Source organism: Engraulis encrasicolus, chromosome 5 (genome assembly GCF_034702125.1).
Source record: "Engraulis encrasicolus isolate BLACKSEA-1 chromosome 5, IST_EnEncr_1.0, whole genome shotgun sequence".
Taxonomy (NCBI): domain Eukaryota; kingdom Metazoa; phylum Chordata; class Actinopteri; order Clupeiformes; family Engraulidae; genus Engraulis; species Engraulis encrasicolus.
In genome coordinates this window covers 19,314,329-19,331,893 of record NC_085861.1, presented here as the reverse complement: position 1 = coordinate 19,331,893, position 17,565 = coordinate 19,314,329, and the positions used below count along the sequence as shown (strand labels likewise).

The window sequence follows — 17,565 nt, the reverse complement described above, 5'->3', positions numbered from 1 at the left end:
GTGTTAATGTGAAAGATTTTTTTTATTTCGTTTTATTGTTATAGTTTATGAAAATATCAAAACGGCTAAGCCTGGCCAATTGAAAAAACAGGGCAGGCTTACGTCACCCTGACTACCCACCGCTTAGCCACGCCCACTTTTGACGAGTCAAAATTAATAAACATTATGAATGGAGCATCTTGGCAACTGGTAACCAAACCTTACTCATATCACTGATAACTAAACAGCATAAACACCCGTTGTGCTGAGGATTGCACATGCAGTTAGGGTAACAAACCATCCATGACTTTTCACTGGAAATCTAAAAATAAAAGAAGAAAGCTGAGGTGGATCCATCCGGAAAAAAAACTTCCAACTACTCACCGAGTAGCTAGCACCTGGTAAGTGTCTTTCAACATTTGTTTTACACTGTAACCTCTTAATACGTAAATTAAAGGCAATTTAAGTGTAAGGTGTCGTGTTGATGACTTTTCAATTCAAGATGCTTTCCATAAGAAAGCATCAATGATGCAGAGCTATGTACCTAGCTATGCCATAGCAGCAACTGGCGCTATGTTAAGCTGAGATATTGAGGGCTGTGTAACACGTGTACATAATAAACACGGCATTTTTTAGTGCTCTTAGTAAAAAAGTAAGGCTATGAAGTTCAGTGTTATGGTTTAAATGTGAAAGTACACCATGTGTACACATCTCTAGCGCCGAATTTCCTATAGTATTCTTACTCTTCATAGGATGCTGTCATGAAATGGCAGTCAAATTGTCCATAACATGCACATGCCTACCCAGCCTTCATGTTGTCCTTGTAATTAATGTTAAGTGTAACACTTAATGTTTTCACAAAATTGTCTGCCTTCCAAAATGAGACACCAGTGGCCTAATGGTTAGGGAGGTGCGAAACCCATCCTTACCTCTCTCCACCATGGCTGAAGTGCCCTTGAGCAAGACACTTAGCCCCACAATGCTACAGGGACAGTAACCAATTCTCGGTGAAAAACTTGTTTGGGATAAAAAATGTCATTTAAGTATGTCTTTCTATTTCTCCAGGTGAGAAGAGCAATGATCTGATGGCTGAGATTGGATGTATGGAAGAGACAGAGGTCCAGCACACCAAGCCAAGTTTATCCAATTAACTTCCCCATTTCAGCGTCTGCACACACCATTTCAATGTATTAATCAGATCATTCAGTTGTTCATAGACTTTATTTTTAGACACAAAGTACAAATGTATTTTAGTTACAAAGGTGCGTGATACGAGGGGGATGTCTATCCTGGATGGACATAGGCCTATACAAAAACATGTGCATTTTATATTAATGAATGGTTATCTGAACTACTGTGGTATCCTGACCTGAGTTCATATTATTACTTACATGCAGTCTAATCCAGGCACCAAAATACCCATGTAACTGGATACGTAGATTACGTACATATGCTGGAGACAATAGAACTAAAGTAATTAGTTTTAGGCTAGACTCAATATAGACAGACAGGGAACATGTTCTGAGTTGTGTACAATAAAATACCAAAGGAAATGCCTGGACGGACATCATTTCAGTTATTTTCATATACATGTATGTTTATTATCACAACTACTGTGTGTCATCACTGACTCAGCCCACAACAGGTACAGGTCAGGAGATGAATGCATCAAGGGAGGAATGTGGGGGTAGGCACGGTGGATAAGGAGACCAGCATCACTGATAGTGAGGCGCTGGCAAAGGCCAAGCGAAGCCTCTCCGGCAACTTCTTCACGATGGCTTCCTGTTCTGTTAAAAAAAAGGAAAACATGTTATTTAAATTAATATGGTAATGCATTGTAATATACAGACAATGAAAACACCTGACATTTTGGTGTGGGAGGTTTCATGGATAAATTGGACTACCTTGGTGGCCAGTCTACATTAATTGCACATTGCACTAAAGAGCAGTGTGTGAAGGCTCAATTAAAGAGCAAAGAAAGAGCAAAGCACATAACAGCATGGGTGACATACCACCATTTAAAAAAAAAATTCTGGTGCATATTTGACCAAGATCACAAGTCTTTATGATGTACTAAGAGCCACGGTATCCAAGGTAATATCTGCATACCACCAAGGATGATCAGACAGGCTTCCTCTTGCGTCCACAGTTAATCCTGTTGGATGTGGTTCATCTTGGTGGTATGCAGACATTACCTTGGATAGCCCACCAAGAATTTCTAATTTTTTAACCCATTATGTGTGCATTGAACTGTGCTCTTATTTCCCTGCTAACTGAACCTTCACACTCTGCGTCAGCTTCCGACACCAAGATGTTTCGTTGTCTAACCCCTGTACTGTTACAGTACTGATTGAATAATTACCTAATGTAGCACTATGTTGTCTGAATTCAAAAATGTGATGCCAGCCAGTAGGGTAAATAATATTAATCACAACTCATTATTCATTTATTTACCTGTGCTGCTAGGATGTAATTCTTAGACACCATCCTGACGAACCCTGGGCACATAGAACAGTCTCTCATCCTTCTTCACCATGACCCATGGTTTTAGTTTGGGTGCTGACCACCTGACTCTGATGAACCTGCAATGACAAAATGATATACATCTATTTATAAATATAAACATCCTATTACATTATAGGCCTACACTGGAGGTATAGCATAAATGGAAAGATAAAAAAAAATATGCATGTACCCTAGATATGCATAAAGTGTAAATGTGTGCACTTCAGTAATCGATGCTTCAGAATTGAGGATACAGCATAATGAGATACACCGATAACAGGTATGCTGTGCTCAAGACTACAAATGAACCTTTTTCATCACCAGCCAAAATTGCAAATAGATGTTTAATCTCCAGGCATACTCACCAATGGGTCAAAGTGGCTACTACGTTATATTTTGTACCAGCCAACCTAAGTTTTCACCAGCATTTGGCTGATTGCAATGTTAATTTAGAGCTCTGGCTGTGCTTTCCTTTCTTTTGAGGGGGGCATATCTTCTCAGGTATTATTTATGCATAAACTAATCAAAGTGTAGGCCTATAACCGGTGCAACAGACTGAGTCCCCCGTATCAACTGGCGACTCCAGGTGATAAACACAGTGATTGGTCAAAGCGAAAGTCTCAATCCTGGTCTAAATGAATACACCCCAGATTAAGAGTGACACTTACGTCCAATCTCCACTGCTTCTAAAATCTGCAGTCGCCAGTTGTTACGGCCCAAGATAGTCTTTCACACCGGTAGTCTGTCCTAAATGTGTTTCTACATGTCTAACAATTCAACACCTTTTGAACACAGTAAAACAACATTGGAATAAGCTTACTTCTTGACGCATTGTGCAAACGTTGTGTCTGAAACAACAATGAAATCCACTTGGATCAAACGTAACGAGTGAAACCAAGTTAACCTAGTTCTACACAATACGTCCGAGAAGAAAAAAAATATATATGAAGACCTGCCTGAAGCAAAAAATACAACATAGAGTGGTGTTGTAGGTTAGCATCTTACCTGTGCCATGATGAGGATGCCGCCGCGTTGATAAGCCATCAGTGACGAACTGGTGCAAAAAGTTGTTTTGCAGTAGGCAATGAAGAGGCTCGGTGTAAAGTTATTACATTTACTGAAGTAGTTTTAAATTGTCACGGAATAAAACAATCCACCGCAGGCAGAGTGAGTATATACGTAGCTAGCAGCAACAACATGCACTTCTTCTTCTCCTCCTCCCAGGATCCGTATGCCCCAATATGCCATCTAGTGGCGCAGAATACAATAAGGTTTTGTACATTATTAAATCTGCGCCAGTGTGGACTGTGGAGTATCCAGCACAATCATTTTAACATTAGGTAATTTTAGCCAATTCGGCGACGCTTATTTTTCTTTTCTTTTATCTCAAAGGCTGAGAGCAGCCTGTGAGTCCTCAGTAGAACATGTTCTCCACAATGACGTGGTTCTCTAGCAACAGCTGAGCCAATCAGTGCAAACCTCATAAACATTATGGACAAACCGCTTAGTTCTCCTGAGAGGAGTTTTTGGGCGCAATAAAATGCTTTGAAATACACCATCAAATAACTTTCCAGCTAAAATAATGTTGCCTACCAGGTCAGACAACACCAAGGATTATGGAAAAAAGGTGGACATGGTAATGTAATTAGAGTGGCATGGCCACTTTAATTAGTTGCCTTATCATAAGGTTAGCGTCATGACTCCCCCCTGATAATTGCTCTCTCCTTAGTTTAGCCACTTTGTTATGAAAATAATTATTTAGGTGATTGGCAATTTTTGTTGGGTTTTTGTGATGAATGTCCCATCATTCTCAATGAATGTTGGTTGTGTTGGTGTTTTATTCCCCAACATACTATTCAACGTTTTCCATAGTTTTTCCCCATCACTGCTAATTGTTCTTAACTGTGAAGTGAAGTGTGCTTTCTTTTTCTTCAGATTGAGTTTAGTGACAGTTTCTTACTAGTTTACAATATTTTCTTCTATCAGTTACACTCCTCATCTTATTAGCTGTTGCCTTTGCCTCATTCCTCAGTGCCATCTGTTGTTTAAGTTCTTCGTCCACCCAAGGTGCGCCAGAAGTTCTTACGGTCATCTTTTTCACAGGCGCATGCTGATCTATCACAGGCACAAACTTGGCCATAAATACATTTAATGCTGCATCTGGTTCCTCCTCCTTGAGTACACTTGACCAGTCTGTCTTACAAATGTCATTTAAGAAAGCCTCCTCAGAAAACCTTCATGATCCTAGTCAAAATGACTCTTGGCTTAGCCTTTGGTACACTTCCCTTCCTTGCAATGGCCACTAAATTGTGGTCACTGTAGCCTACAGGAAGTGAAATGGCTTTCAAATATAATTCTTTTCTATTGACATATATATGGTCAATACATGACGATGTCGTAATACCCCAGTAATTAGTATGACCTTTATGATGCATAAGAAAATGAAAATTACAATTAGCTTACCGGTATGTGCCCCACTCAGTTAGTGTTGTAGTTGTAGATTTATTTTATTTTTATTTATTTATTTATTAATTGATTGCACTCTGTGACCTCAACTATCAGGGCTATGGTTTAGGCCAAATAAATTTGTCCTTTTACTGATGGAGTACACACACACACACACACACACACACACACACACACACACACACACACACACACACACACACACACACACACACACACACACACACACACACACACACACACACACTTGTCTGAAGTAAAGATTCCACGATAATCGTACTTGACTTTAGAGAAAACGATGTCGACGTCGGTGAGCGTGACGTTCTTGCCGTCGATGACGTTGCAGTCTTTGCAGAGTTTGGACCAGTTCTTGCCGTGCATCTCCTTGCCGGTGGCACGCGTGTCTCCATGGATGGCGAAGCGCCGGAAGGCCTCCTCCAGTGCGGTCACCTCCACAGGGGTGCGTGACCCGCTCGCCCCGCCCTCGCTTAGGCCGTTGGAGTCCTGTGACAGCCGCTTCGATGCCCGGTCTGCGGAGCGCTCGCTTGGCGGCCGCAGGGGGGCGTGGTTGTTGTGCTTCGCCATCTGAACTTTGAACTCCTCCGTGTTACTAGAAAGAGAGTGAGATTTCGATTAGCATTACATACTTCGCTGATGCTTATCTATAAGCCACTTGGTAGATATCACAGGGTACTGGCCACAGCAAATGGAGCAATGTTGAGGTTTGGTGTCTTGCTCAAGGGCACTTCTTCAGCTATAGATGAAGGTCTAGGGATTTGCATCTGTAGCCCTATGATCCAAAGACCATCTCCACTACTACTAGGTCATGGTTGGCCCGTAGTAGCATTACGGTGATACCACCATACCAGATGCTAACATTTCTGACTTTGTACCTGCAGTGCATATCTTGGTGCCTTCCTCCCTCCACACACATCTGAGATCATCCCACCATCCCTGATTCCTTAGCTTGCCATCAAAAGTAACAGATTTTTACCAACTTGTATGCAGCATGCCAAAGCACACAGCACCCTAATAAAGTTCATAACAACCTGAAAAAGCACATGTAGTTTGACAGCAGCAGTATTACATTTGGGTTTGGTGCTGGATTACCATCTTTATAGCCCCTGAGTACACTTGGGCCGTGATTTGTTGATTTCATTAGTGGCTACTCATTAATGAATGCAATATTTAATGAAAATAATGCTGCAAAATGGACCTGGAAATACCACACCAAAACTGCTGTCCTGTAATACAGCATCACATAACAACAGTTCATGGGGGGGGGGGGGGGGGGGGGGGGGGGGGGGGGGGGGGGGCGGGGGGGGAATGAAATTGGCGTTTATGGCTCTCCAGCAAAAAAGTTCCTGACCCCTGCCGTAGCTGAACAAAAGCACACTGGTTTCATCTCAAGCCTATGAAAGGTTTGTGCTTTTGGTAAACATTACAGTGCTTCGTTGGCCTGGCCATTTCCAGAGCCCACACAGGCCCTGATGCCTGAATCCCAGATGATGTTGCATGGTGTTGAGTGGCATGGCATGGCAGGGGGAGAGGCACTGTACTGCTCTTTGGGGCAGCAGACAGTGTGTGGCCAGATGTGGCAAGAGCTTTGGCACTTAGGTGAGGTTTATTAATAGGATTATGTGGAATGCACTACACCAGGGAGCTGAGGAACATCCAGCAGCTACCAGAGACCACCAGTAAGGGCCACACACACACACACACACACACCCACACACACACACTCACACACACACACACACACACACACACACACACACTCACACACACACACACTGCGCTAGCCACGTCTGTGAGTTTCCTAGGAAGAATTTTAAGGCCTGCTGTAGCACAGTAACTCAGGCAAACGCTAAGAATTATGCCAGCCAGACAGTTGAGGTTTCATCTCCCCACCGCTGAATTCATGTGACGTGCTGTAATTCAGTTTTGTATTTACATCTATTAGTAAATTGGTGGAAAATCTGCTCTCTGATCTGACTTCATAGCTGACAGACATGAACTCTGTTGTTGTCCCTTGATGGCAAACACATTACAAACACCAACTGTATAATAAGTGACCTATTTACGAGATTATGATTGACGGCCAACACGTGTTAGTGGCCTCTATGAGATTATGGCTTTTTGCTCATCTTCTGTTGGCTCTCTTGCAGATAGTCGATTATGAAATTGTGCCTTCCATCAGTGCTATAAGCGCATAATATGTGTGCAGTGTGTAGAGCTGTGTACAGTGTTGCCAAATTGGGCAGTTACCCGCCCAATTGGGCAGCTTGGCATGGCCGTAGGCGGGTAAAAATGATTAAAAAAAAAAAGAAGTCAATTTGGCGATTTTCCTGCAGCTTTATGGCCATAGAAATCTATACATTTTTCTTGAAATCAGGCGGAATTTTGCGCCTCCAGGTGGTTTTTGCACCGTTTGGGCTGGAAATGGTCAGTCAAATCTGGCAACACTGGCTGTGTGTGTAGTGTTTATTTACTCACTTGGGGCCTGTAGTTGCATGAGTCCCCTCCATGACTCCCTCCTGGTCGGGACGGTTAGAAGAATCTCTCGGTTTCTTAACACTGCATAAGGGAATACAATCATGTACTGTTTGAGCAGAGCACGCGTGTGTATGTCTGCAGGGTAGATATCGAGGAAATACATGTACAGTTCAAAGACAAGAGTTAATACAAACACTTTCACTTTCACAATGACTTGGTATAACGGTGGCCTTTGATGATTATCAGTTCTGTAAGGCCATTACACATGCTTTTAGATTGCCATTTTATTGCTGAAGCCAAAGTGTAAAATTCCCACAATATAGTATGAAAAAAATGTTTTACAACATACAATAAACAGCTAAAAAGAACAACCGCATGTCTACAACAACAGAGTTGTTTAGTGCTTTGGGTTGACAGACACATAAAAATAGTAAGTCTATGTGCCATGTTTACTATTTATATACATATTTAAATAGAAATTTAAGCCCACCTTAACTATACAGTATAATCCATGTGCAGGCAATATTCAGTGTACTCTCAGCATGGAGCATTATATCCAGGGATTTAACCTTTAACTTTTTTCATCACCAGCCAAAATGGCTCTTACTAGCCAAACACACACTCACTAATCGGTCAAAGTGGCTAGTAAGTTGGTCTTTTTTTACTAGCCAAACTCAAATTTCACCAGCATTTTGCCGATTGCCGATTGGCTGGTATTAATTTAGAGCCCTGATTATATCTAACCCCCCCACATAAGTGTTCTTCTCTCTTGCCCCCCCTGCCTTGATGTATGAGGTCACCCTTCCCAAGGCAGCTGCTCTGCCTTGGGTGCTCATTAGCGCACAAGTCTTTTTTTTCTCCGCCATTTTCACTGGAACCAGACAAGCGCCTATCTACCAAATCACTTTTGGACATATAAACAGGCAAATGAGCTACATATACATCATTAGGAGAAGCACTTTAATGCGGACCACCCTGGCTGTATTGTGAACCCAGTTCAGAATCCTAACGTTTAGGTCATACACACCACGTGCTATGGGTCTTTTCAGATCCCTGACCTCTATTCTGTTTCTAATGAAGACCAAAGATCATTTAAAAAACATTTCTGCCTTTAAATCATGTTTGGACCAGAAAGGCTCTGCCACAACACACAAATACAAAAGTTGAGTCAACCCTGCAACCTCATAAGATGATGCAATCACAATATGCCACATTGCAAAAGACTTACTTTCATGCATGCTGCATGAATTATGAACAACAGAATTTCTGTCCAATATATCTGCAATGTGTTGTCGAAATGATACACTACTACATCAAAAAGCAAAATACTGAGGCATCATGTGGCTTAACATCACTTCGAAGACAATATAAATAAGTATATTTCATTTTTTGGCTATGAAGTCAGTCTTCAAATAAAAATATAATTTATCACTATTCCGCTAGTGGACTGCTGTAATAGTTGTTGAAAAGACTTAACTACCATAGTATTATACTACTACGACATTACACAGTGCCTTTAGTAATGCATTCCCACTTGGCTCTTGCCATTCTGTTAACAGTCAATTAACAACAGGGGTCATGCCTTAACAGGATAAATAGCAGCATTAATATTTTGAGCCCAAAGACCCCAAAACACATCACACTGTTCCGTTTCTGATAATCACTGAGAGAGTAAACAAAAGATTGACACCACTGCTCACCTTCCAGTTGCTCCCATAACTGGCAGGCATCACCACGTCACCGCGACAGCCTCAGCAGGCCAGCGTTGCCATGGCACTATACTGTACAGTACAGTACACCCTACAGTAGCCAGAGCTCCCTGGTTACCAGCCCTCACCGCAGGTACTGTACAGACACTGTCCTAAACGAACACAAGTGACCTCACCTCTTGCAGATATCAAGACGTCAAGCAGAGAGACCTCTCTCCTATCAGCTCCTGATCCAGAGTGCAATGTGAATCTATCAAACTTTGTCCACAGCGCTGTGGATTTTCCTCACCCCACCAGCCCTAGATGGTGCTATTGCAACAGGTTCTTTTGTGTAGGTAGGACATGACTATATGCTACTGTAGAACACACAGTCTACTACTGTATATAACACGGTACCATGGGGACGATGACAACCTGATGGGGGGAGGGAGGAAGGGGGGGCTAAGAGTGATTTACTATTATATGTATTATTCTAAGAGCGAACAATGATTTTATTAACCAGTGTCAATAATGGCATTCACAAGTGGACAACACTAGGGGCTCATTGTCCTCTGAAGTGTCAGGCAGTCCAGTCTGGAGTGACATCGCACAGTGTCACGAGGGCTAGGAGGAGCCAGAGGTCAATTCAGATGCTGATGACTTCATGTGTGAATGAATGGGCCTATCTAACATGGATGGAGCCACACAAAATGAAGCATAATCTTTATAAGATTTTTTTGGTCTTTTTCGACTTCATTTGATAGGACAGTGTGAGAGGTGGACAGGAAGCGAATTGGGAGAGAGACGGGGAGGGGTTGGCAAAGGACACGGGCCGGGAATCGAACCTGGGTCAGCCGCATGGTAGGCGAGTGCCCTACCGGTTGGCCACGGCAAGGCCATAATCTTTTTTTAATTTATAATGTGTTGAACATGTGGAGACCTGCACCGCGACTTACCACAAAACAGGTTTGCCAGTTCTTGAAAAGACTGTTTAGATTAACTCAACTGACAAGCAAGTAAATGTGTCTACTTAGTATTTGTGTGCACACTGCAGTTATGCTATTAATCACAAAATGTGGACACCTAATTGAAAGTCTAAGCAGGACACAAAATCCCTTTTCATGAGTTTTCTGACACATGATGATCATCACTCTCGTCTTGACATGCACCTCAGACTAGCTGACACACGCATGCGGAATAAACAAGAATCTTCCGAGGGACCTCTGCAAGTTCAGACAGTTGTGGTTCTCCTGTAGCTGTATGTGAAGTGGGGTCTGGGATATGGTGATTTTATTTAGTCAGACACTCCTCTCCCTGACTGAACCCTCTGTGGCCTCTGCGACTATTGTGCACCAGTGAGCCAGTGGAGACCGAATTCGAGGCTGAGACAAAGGCATCTTTTCAATGCCTGGATTTACAGTACACTCAGACAGACACCTCAAGGACTCCTATAGGGACTGTATAAAGACGCAAGCACAGTCACAACAACGGCAAGGCTACGAACTACTACAGTGGTTAAGAGACAATGCTGAACGAGAAGGCTACGAACTACTACAACTGTTGAGGCACAACACTGAACTGACAGAGCGTGACCTCGCTTCTCCTCAGAGAATCAGATGGGAAATCACAGTTTTACTGAATCTGACAATGACACATCTGCTATATTACTAAACAGACCTTCAAATTCAGTCAATTTGTGGAAGTATTTACGAAGTCTGAGCAATTAATATTCCTATGTTACATTATAATGTTGACTGGTATTTTCATCCCTAAAGGAAATGCAGTGATAATGGGCACCGTGGTGCACTGTGCAATAAGGCACCCTTTACGTGGGCAGATTGCCCATGGAGACCCAGGTTCAAATCAATCACTTTCCTGCCGTTCCTTATACCTCGTGTATACGTGTAATGTGCAGGTTTACAATATATATTCTCTTATTTATGATTAATCCATTGATGCTGGATGTTGCATTGCGCAACATTGGCCATGGCGCCTGGAGCTGCATGACGCAACATTCAGGCTCATGAGATTTGAGACAATTTTATTAAAAATCTTGGGACGTTAGAGCTCAATGAACAAATTCTAATACATCATGATGGTCTCAGCTTTGAAATGCAACTTATTGCATGTTTCTATGTGCTTCAGAGGCTGAGATATTTAGGTTTTTATAGGCTGAGGGCAACTTTTCTTAAAAAGGGCGTAGGCATTCACCAGCCCTTTTTGCAGGTGCTTTAGGCATCAATGGGTTAATATCAATGAATGGTTCGATGTGTGAATCCAAGGATCTAGTAGTGGATGTTGATCAAAAATCTTGAGTCTTGAAAAGTCTAAGCTCTTGTGCCCTGATCTTTTTAAACCACAGCATGAACTGAAGGATGCCAGAGCAAAGGAGAAAGCTCTTTTCATATCCACCCCCACCTCGAGAGGCAGACCTTTGAGAGGCTGAGCGCATGCTTACATATATTTGCCTTCTGGGGATGCTTTGCACAGATGAGTGCCTAAACAATAAATTGGCCTACTTCAGCATTATTATTTTTAGCTCAGTAAAAATACGAAAACTTAAGAAAACATAGATACATGTATGTATGCGTCATGGTAAAGCCTCCATAAGATTTTTAAATGTCAGTTTAACAGAAAGTCCAGGCATAGGGATAAAGCATAACTGTAAACTGAGAGAGAGAGAGAGAGAGAGAGAGAGAGAGAGAGAGAGAGAGAGAGAGAGAGAGAGAGAGAGAGAGAGAATAAAGCAGGGCGTCGTCTGCACAACCAGCCCACTCAAGTCCTGAGCATGGAGGGTGGACCCATCTGCTTCCCTCCCTGGTCATCAGACATTGCCTGTACTGTGCATCAGACTGCAGGAATAGGAGCATTGCTCGAGCCTTTACAAATAGCTTACAAAATAGCATACCAGACAAAAACAATGCCTCAGAAGACACAGGCAAAAATGATATTTTTTAATCCAACAGCTACTACATACTGTACAGTACAACTACACTGTATTGATGTTAAGTAAGTAGAACAGAACTGTTTAGGTCAGTGGTTCTGAACCTTTTTTTGCACAAACGCCCCCTGGACCTCATCCTAAGCCTCCCAACGCCCCCTTGGCTTCATCATAAGCCTCCGAACGGCCCCCTTAGTATTGAAAAATAAAATACATCCATGCCCCCCAAAGGAACCTAAGCCCCTCCCCCACTCAGCTGTATCCTACTCAACGCCCCCCCTACAGCTCCTCCTTGGGGGCTGTACCGCCCCCTTTGAGAAACACTAGTTTAGGTTTTGATAAAGTGATTACATAAAAACATGAAGACCTCATCCTCTCCTGCACTACAAGCACTGTCTGGACATCAGACTGCAGGGATCTGTGTGGCTCGGCACCAGTGCCAGCACACCCACTTCCCAAATGTGCCATGCACCAGCCTCCAAGTGGGATGGTAGGGTTCGCCAGTTCACACTGCCATCCCCACCTATTTCTACTAATTACCTCATCCCATACATCCATTTCCATGGCCCGTTCTAGCCCCCGACTGGATGCATGCCGTTCATTGTCACAGCCTGGGTCTTATTCACCATTCAGTGCCCCCCACTCATCCACCGACCAATCCACCCACCCAACACTTGCTCTCCGCTATCCCCCGACCCCACCCCCATCCCTATTCTCTCCATCCCCAGTCACAGTAGACACTGACTTTAAACAGTATTTCTCTCGAGCACGCTACCACACACATTACAGACTTGTCTACTTGTTACTGTTGCAAGTAACAACATTCAGTAGTAAAGAAATAAACAAGGGACTATAGAATACAAAACTATTTCACATTAAGGAACAGAGACGTCCTGTCATATTTATTACAGCTGATGAATGCGAGCTGTGCCCTGCCAACTGGGGCCTGGCTCGGCTCAAGAGCAGAGCTGCAGACTGGACAGGGGAGGTTTACACAGAGCTCCGAGCACAGCTCTGTTACACAGCTGTTTGAACTCAGAGGCCTGGGCCACTACTGTTGGATGTCACCAGCACAGCACGGCACAGCACGGCACAGCACGGCAAAGGATTATTCAGGACAATGTGAACTCAATCTGCCACCCAAAAGAGTGAATTGTGGAAACTATAATGCACCTTTTTCCATTCTCCCTGATACCAGAGAGAGAGAGAGAGCATGTTAAACACCAGAAAAGGTGTATTAGGGCGCAAGATTCCATTGGGGCCAGTAAAGTAGCCTGTTTCTTCGCTGGCTGGCTTATTTACAAAATATATTCTACCCATCAGCAGCTTGTTATATAACTTGATAATTATGCATTCGCATGGAAACTCCTTAACCAGGTCCCATAATTTTTCACATGGGAGGTTGTACTTTCCAATTGAGGTATTGCACCTTTGGACTTGGTGCCTGGTGGGTGCGTAGGTTCCCATAGGAAAACTAGGAGCAAGCAAGGGGGACACGAACACCTTTATGCCGATGCGATAGTGTACTTTCATTGCATATTGCATGGGGGGTTGACATGGTGCAGTGACCCATACAAGGTGCATTCTTTTCATATGCATTTACTACGTATGCTATACATGTCATTCATATGTAAAGGATGACGCTGCCTTCAAAAGGCCTTACAGACCAATGAACTATAATCCTCAGAAAAAAAAAATCTGGGACAAAGTCAGCGAATGACTGCTTTCTCTCCTGAAGCGTTCCTAATGCCTGAGCATATGGGGGGAAGGACAAGGCCTTACATTAGGCTACACAAGCAGACTACACACATGGCACATCTTTCATGTCACTAGTTAACAATTTTGTGCACATGAATCATTAATGTCTACTGTGCACATCCATGTGTTTTGTGGTAAAACTAAATGAAATAACCTCAAATCATCATGTAACCCAGTGAAGTATTACGGTTACATTTATTATCATATTTCCTGTGTTTGTCTATGTAGCTGCAATTTCATTTCCCGTCCACTAGGTGACAGTAGAGACACTGTTAGGAAGGGAGATACGTAGAGTAAGAGCACTGGTTGCTATGGAGACAGAGCGAGATACCAATGAAAAGAAACGATTGTACTGAAGAACAGTTGTGAGAGAAAGAAATTACAAGTTAAATTATTTACTATATTCATAATACAGTTGAAGAAACGTCTTTTGTTTAAGTTGTGATACCTTTGAGAAGCAAGAATCGTATGGGAGAAGATCCGGACTGCTCTGGTTATGTTTAATTTATTTCCTTTGCTCCGGTGAGTTTTATTTTCATGTCTTCCAGCGCTAGTCGCGATATCAGCTGTCTTTGTTTTGATTCATGGTATTTGGTTAAGAAATATGATCTGAGCATAAGACACATCTTGTGAAGATGTGTTACATGAATATAGTTGTATGATATTTTTGTGTAAGCTTATTTTGAGAAATTGTAATGTATTTTGTCTGCAAGCTAAAAAACCAACTGGAGTTGAACTGAACTGATTAGCTGCCTATGCTCGTGAATGCTGTTTATAATCCATGTTATTGAGCTACTAAGCTAGCGACTGGGTTTCATTTTGTGCAGTTTATGGACTGAATGGACTTTTACGTTTCAACTACTGCACTTTTGAGTATTTGAGGATGAGTTTCTGAACTGACTAGTGAATAAGAAGAGTATTGACAGTATTGTTATCCTGCTATGCAGGTTGGTTTTTTTTAAGAGCTTGATTTCCAACGAACTTTCGACGAACTTCCCTGGGTGCACGCGCGGCCAGCAGTGACTGAGAAGAAGAGCGTCTGGCCACTTGTCTCCTACTGCCGCGTCTCGTTCTCCATCCAGGCCCCAGAGATAAGGAGATCCATTGCACACACCCGCACGTGGGATACATAAACAGAACATATACTACCCGGGTAGATGGACACTTTTGGACTCGAGCATTATTTATTTATTTGATTATTTTATTTTATTTCTTTAATTCAGAGCTCTGAGGGTTTTTCTTTTCTACTTTCTTATTTATTCCTATTTCCTATTTTTTCTATTTCTTTTCTCTTCCTCTTTGAAAAAGACTATTTTAAGAGTCTATCCAGGCAGAGAGGTTACATTTGAGTGTTTTACATGAATAAATACCGGCAATGTTTTCAAACTTTACCAACTGGTCATAGTATTATCCTTCTCCTCGAAAAGAACCTTTGACTAAGGGTGCTCGGTTCACAACTATTTATAACCTATGCAGAGTACCCTTTCTTACATAATTTGGCGAGCCTGCTCCCAGGAGTTGGATATTTTTATTTTTGACTTTTTATTGCCAGTTGATTTAAGAGAGATAGATGCTATTTTTCTCTATGTTTAATGTTTTGAAGTTTAACAGTGAATTGAATTTACACTTTTTGGGTGACTATGGATTCTGAGAATGCCTATGGTGTTAATTTAAGAAATGCTGTGTATATTGAGGGTATTACACTGTATGACACTGATGAGCAGATTACTGAATTTTGTTCCACTTATGGAACTGTGGAAAGAGTACTTCGTGTTAGACAGACAGGACAAGTAAATGGCGTTAAAGGCCTTGTGGAGTTCGAATCAGAGGAATCAGCTAACCTATTTGAAGTGGTTGAATACTTTCCCAGTCCTAGATACCCTGATATATTGTGGCGTGTAGGTAAGGCTTATCGAATGACTCCCACTCAGCAGAGAATGACCCCCACTCCTCAGAGAATGACCCCCACTCCGCAGAGAACGTCACCTACTCCTCAGAGAATGACCCCCACTCCTCAGAGAACTACACCCACTCCTCAGAGAATGACCCCCACTCCCCAGAGAGCCCCCAAGGCCGAACCCCTACAGCTAGTTAGTGGCATAACCTCTGACAGCGAAACTGACTCTGATGACCGTAGCGTTCCCCTAGTTCGTAGGAAACACACCAGTGCATACTCACCTCAGTTTTATTCCCCTGAACACACCCCTAAAAGTAGATACACTACAGGGCATTCATTCCAATCCCCCCAAAGAGTATTCAGTGAAGACATTGTCAACCCACCAGATGTGCAGAAGATAATAGTAGAGCATGTCATTAAAAACGACAAAGTTGATACTTCAAGCCAAGGATTGAAACGCCTTCGTCCCTTCTCAGGCAAACTTCCCAAGCCTGCTAACGAAGCAGATTTCCAGACATGGTCTCTCCACGTAGAACTCATGATCCAAGACAAAACCCCCCTTGACATACAGCGACGTCAAATCATAGAAAGCCTCCTCCCCCCAGCCTCCGATTTAGTGAGACAGCTAGACCCACATTCACCCCCCTCTGATTTTGTGAAGCTTCTCGAGTCAGCGTATGGACTAGTGGAGGATGGGCAAGAGATCTTCGCAAGATTTCTCAGCACTCATCAGAATGCCGGAGAGAGAGCCTCAGAGTACCTGCTGCGACTTCAGGTGTTGATCACCTCAGCCATAAAGAGAGGTGGTGTTGCCAAAGCTGACGCCAACAACCAGGTGCTGCGGCAGTTCCAACGTGGATGCTGGGACCAGTCCCTCATTCTGTCCCTGCAGTTAAGCCTGAAAACAGACACGCCCCCAGATTTTTCTGAATTCCTGCTTCGAGTGAGGACAGAGGAAGACAGTAGAGCGGCCAAGCAAGATCGGATGCACCGCCATCTAGGCAGCACAAAGACCAGATCCATGAACGTGCAGCTAGTGGAAGAACCATCCTTCTGTCATGACCCAAGCCCCAATGTTCTTGAAACGTACATTAACGAAACCGAGGCCTTACGCAAGCAGGTTGCTGAATTAAAAGTGCAGCTCACAAACAAAAGAGAGCAACGACAGCAAAAACATGCCATGCAAAATCCCCAGACTACAGTCACTGGAACCCCTCCAGTCAGTGCCATAACTGCAGCACAATCCCATCAGACACTTCCAAAGCCCATGCCGAAGCCGTGGTTCTGTTTCAAGTGTGGAAATGACGGTCACTTAGCGAGACAATGTGAAAATCCCCCCAACAAACCACTGGTCGACCAGAAATACAGAGAGCTGAAGACCAAACAAGACCAATGGCAAACTCAGTACGGGCATTTAAACTGGACAGGGTTGCAGTAGAGGGACTCACTGCACCCCCACATGAGCCAAAACGTCCCCCAGAACACCCAACAAGAGAAACTGCATTATGCGAAAACCATTCCCCAAGCCAGCCACTGGGAGGTGCTCTTCCAGTAGGCTTAATAGGCCCAAAGTGTACCTCTGCTGTTGTCATCGAGGGTGTTCAGTGTGATAGTCTCCTAGATTCAGGTTCCCAGGTCACCACAGTTTCCCAGTCCTTCCACAAGACACACCTCCCACACCTGCCCATTTACTCCATCCAAGATTTGCTAGACATAGAAGGGGCTGGTGGTCAAGAAGTGCCCTACTCTGGCTACATCCAGGTCAGCATTGATTTCCCAGAGAACATCATGGGGAAACCTGTGAAGATCCACACCCTTGCACTTGTGGTGCCTGA

General features: G+C 43.2%; 1 protein-coding gene and 1 long non-coding RNA gene across 3 annotated transcripts in view; both read right to left on the bottom strand.

The window, feature by feature from the left end:
• LOC134449092 (tubulin polymerization-promoting protein) overlaps positions 1–17,565 on the bottom strand; it is a 34,295-nt gene that overhangs the window by 10,960 nt on the left and 5,770 nt on the right. The window contains exons 1-3 of one of the 2 annotated variants that reach the window (XM_063198872.1): positions 9,147–10,100; positions 7,447–7,527; positions 5,231–5,560 (exon numbers count right to left, since the gene is read on the bottom strand). In XM_063198872.1, coding sequence (XP_063054942.1) covers positions 5,231–5,560; positions 7,447–7,527; positions 9,147–9,163 — 428 coding nt within the window. In that variant the 5' untranslated portion in view covers positions 9,164–10,100. Of the gene's footprint in view, positions 1–5,230; positions 5,561–7,446; positions 7,528–9,146; positions 10,101–17,565 lie in introns of those variants that run through there. The other variant, XM_063198873.1, reaches the window with a different exon arrangement.
• On the bottom strand, positions 1,599–3,580 carry LOC134448363 (uncharacterized). The gene is made up of 3 exons (XR_010034751.1): positions 3,490–3,580; positions 2,434–2,561; positions 1,599–1,766 (listed from the first exon to the last, which is right to left on the bottom strand). It is a non-coding gene; the product is annotated as an uncharacterized LOC134448363 (long non-coding RNA).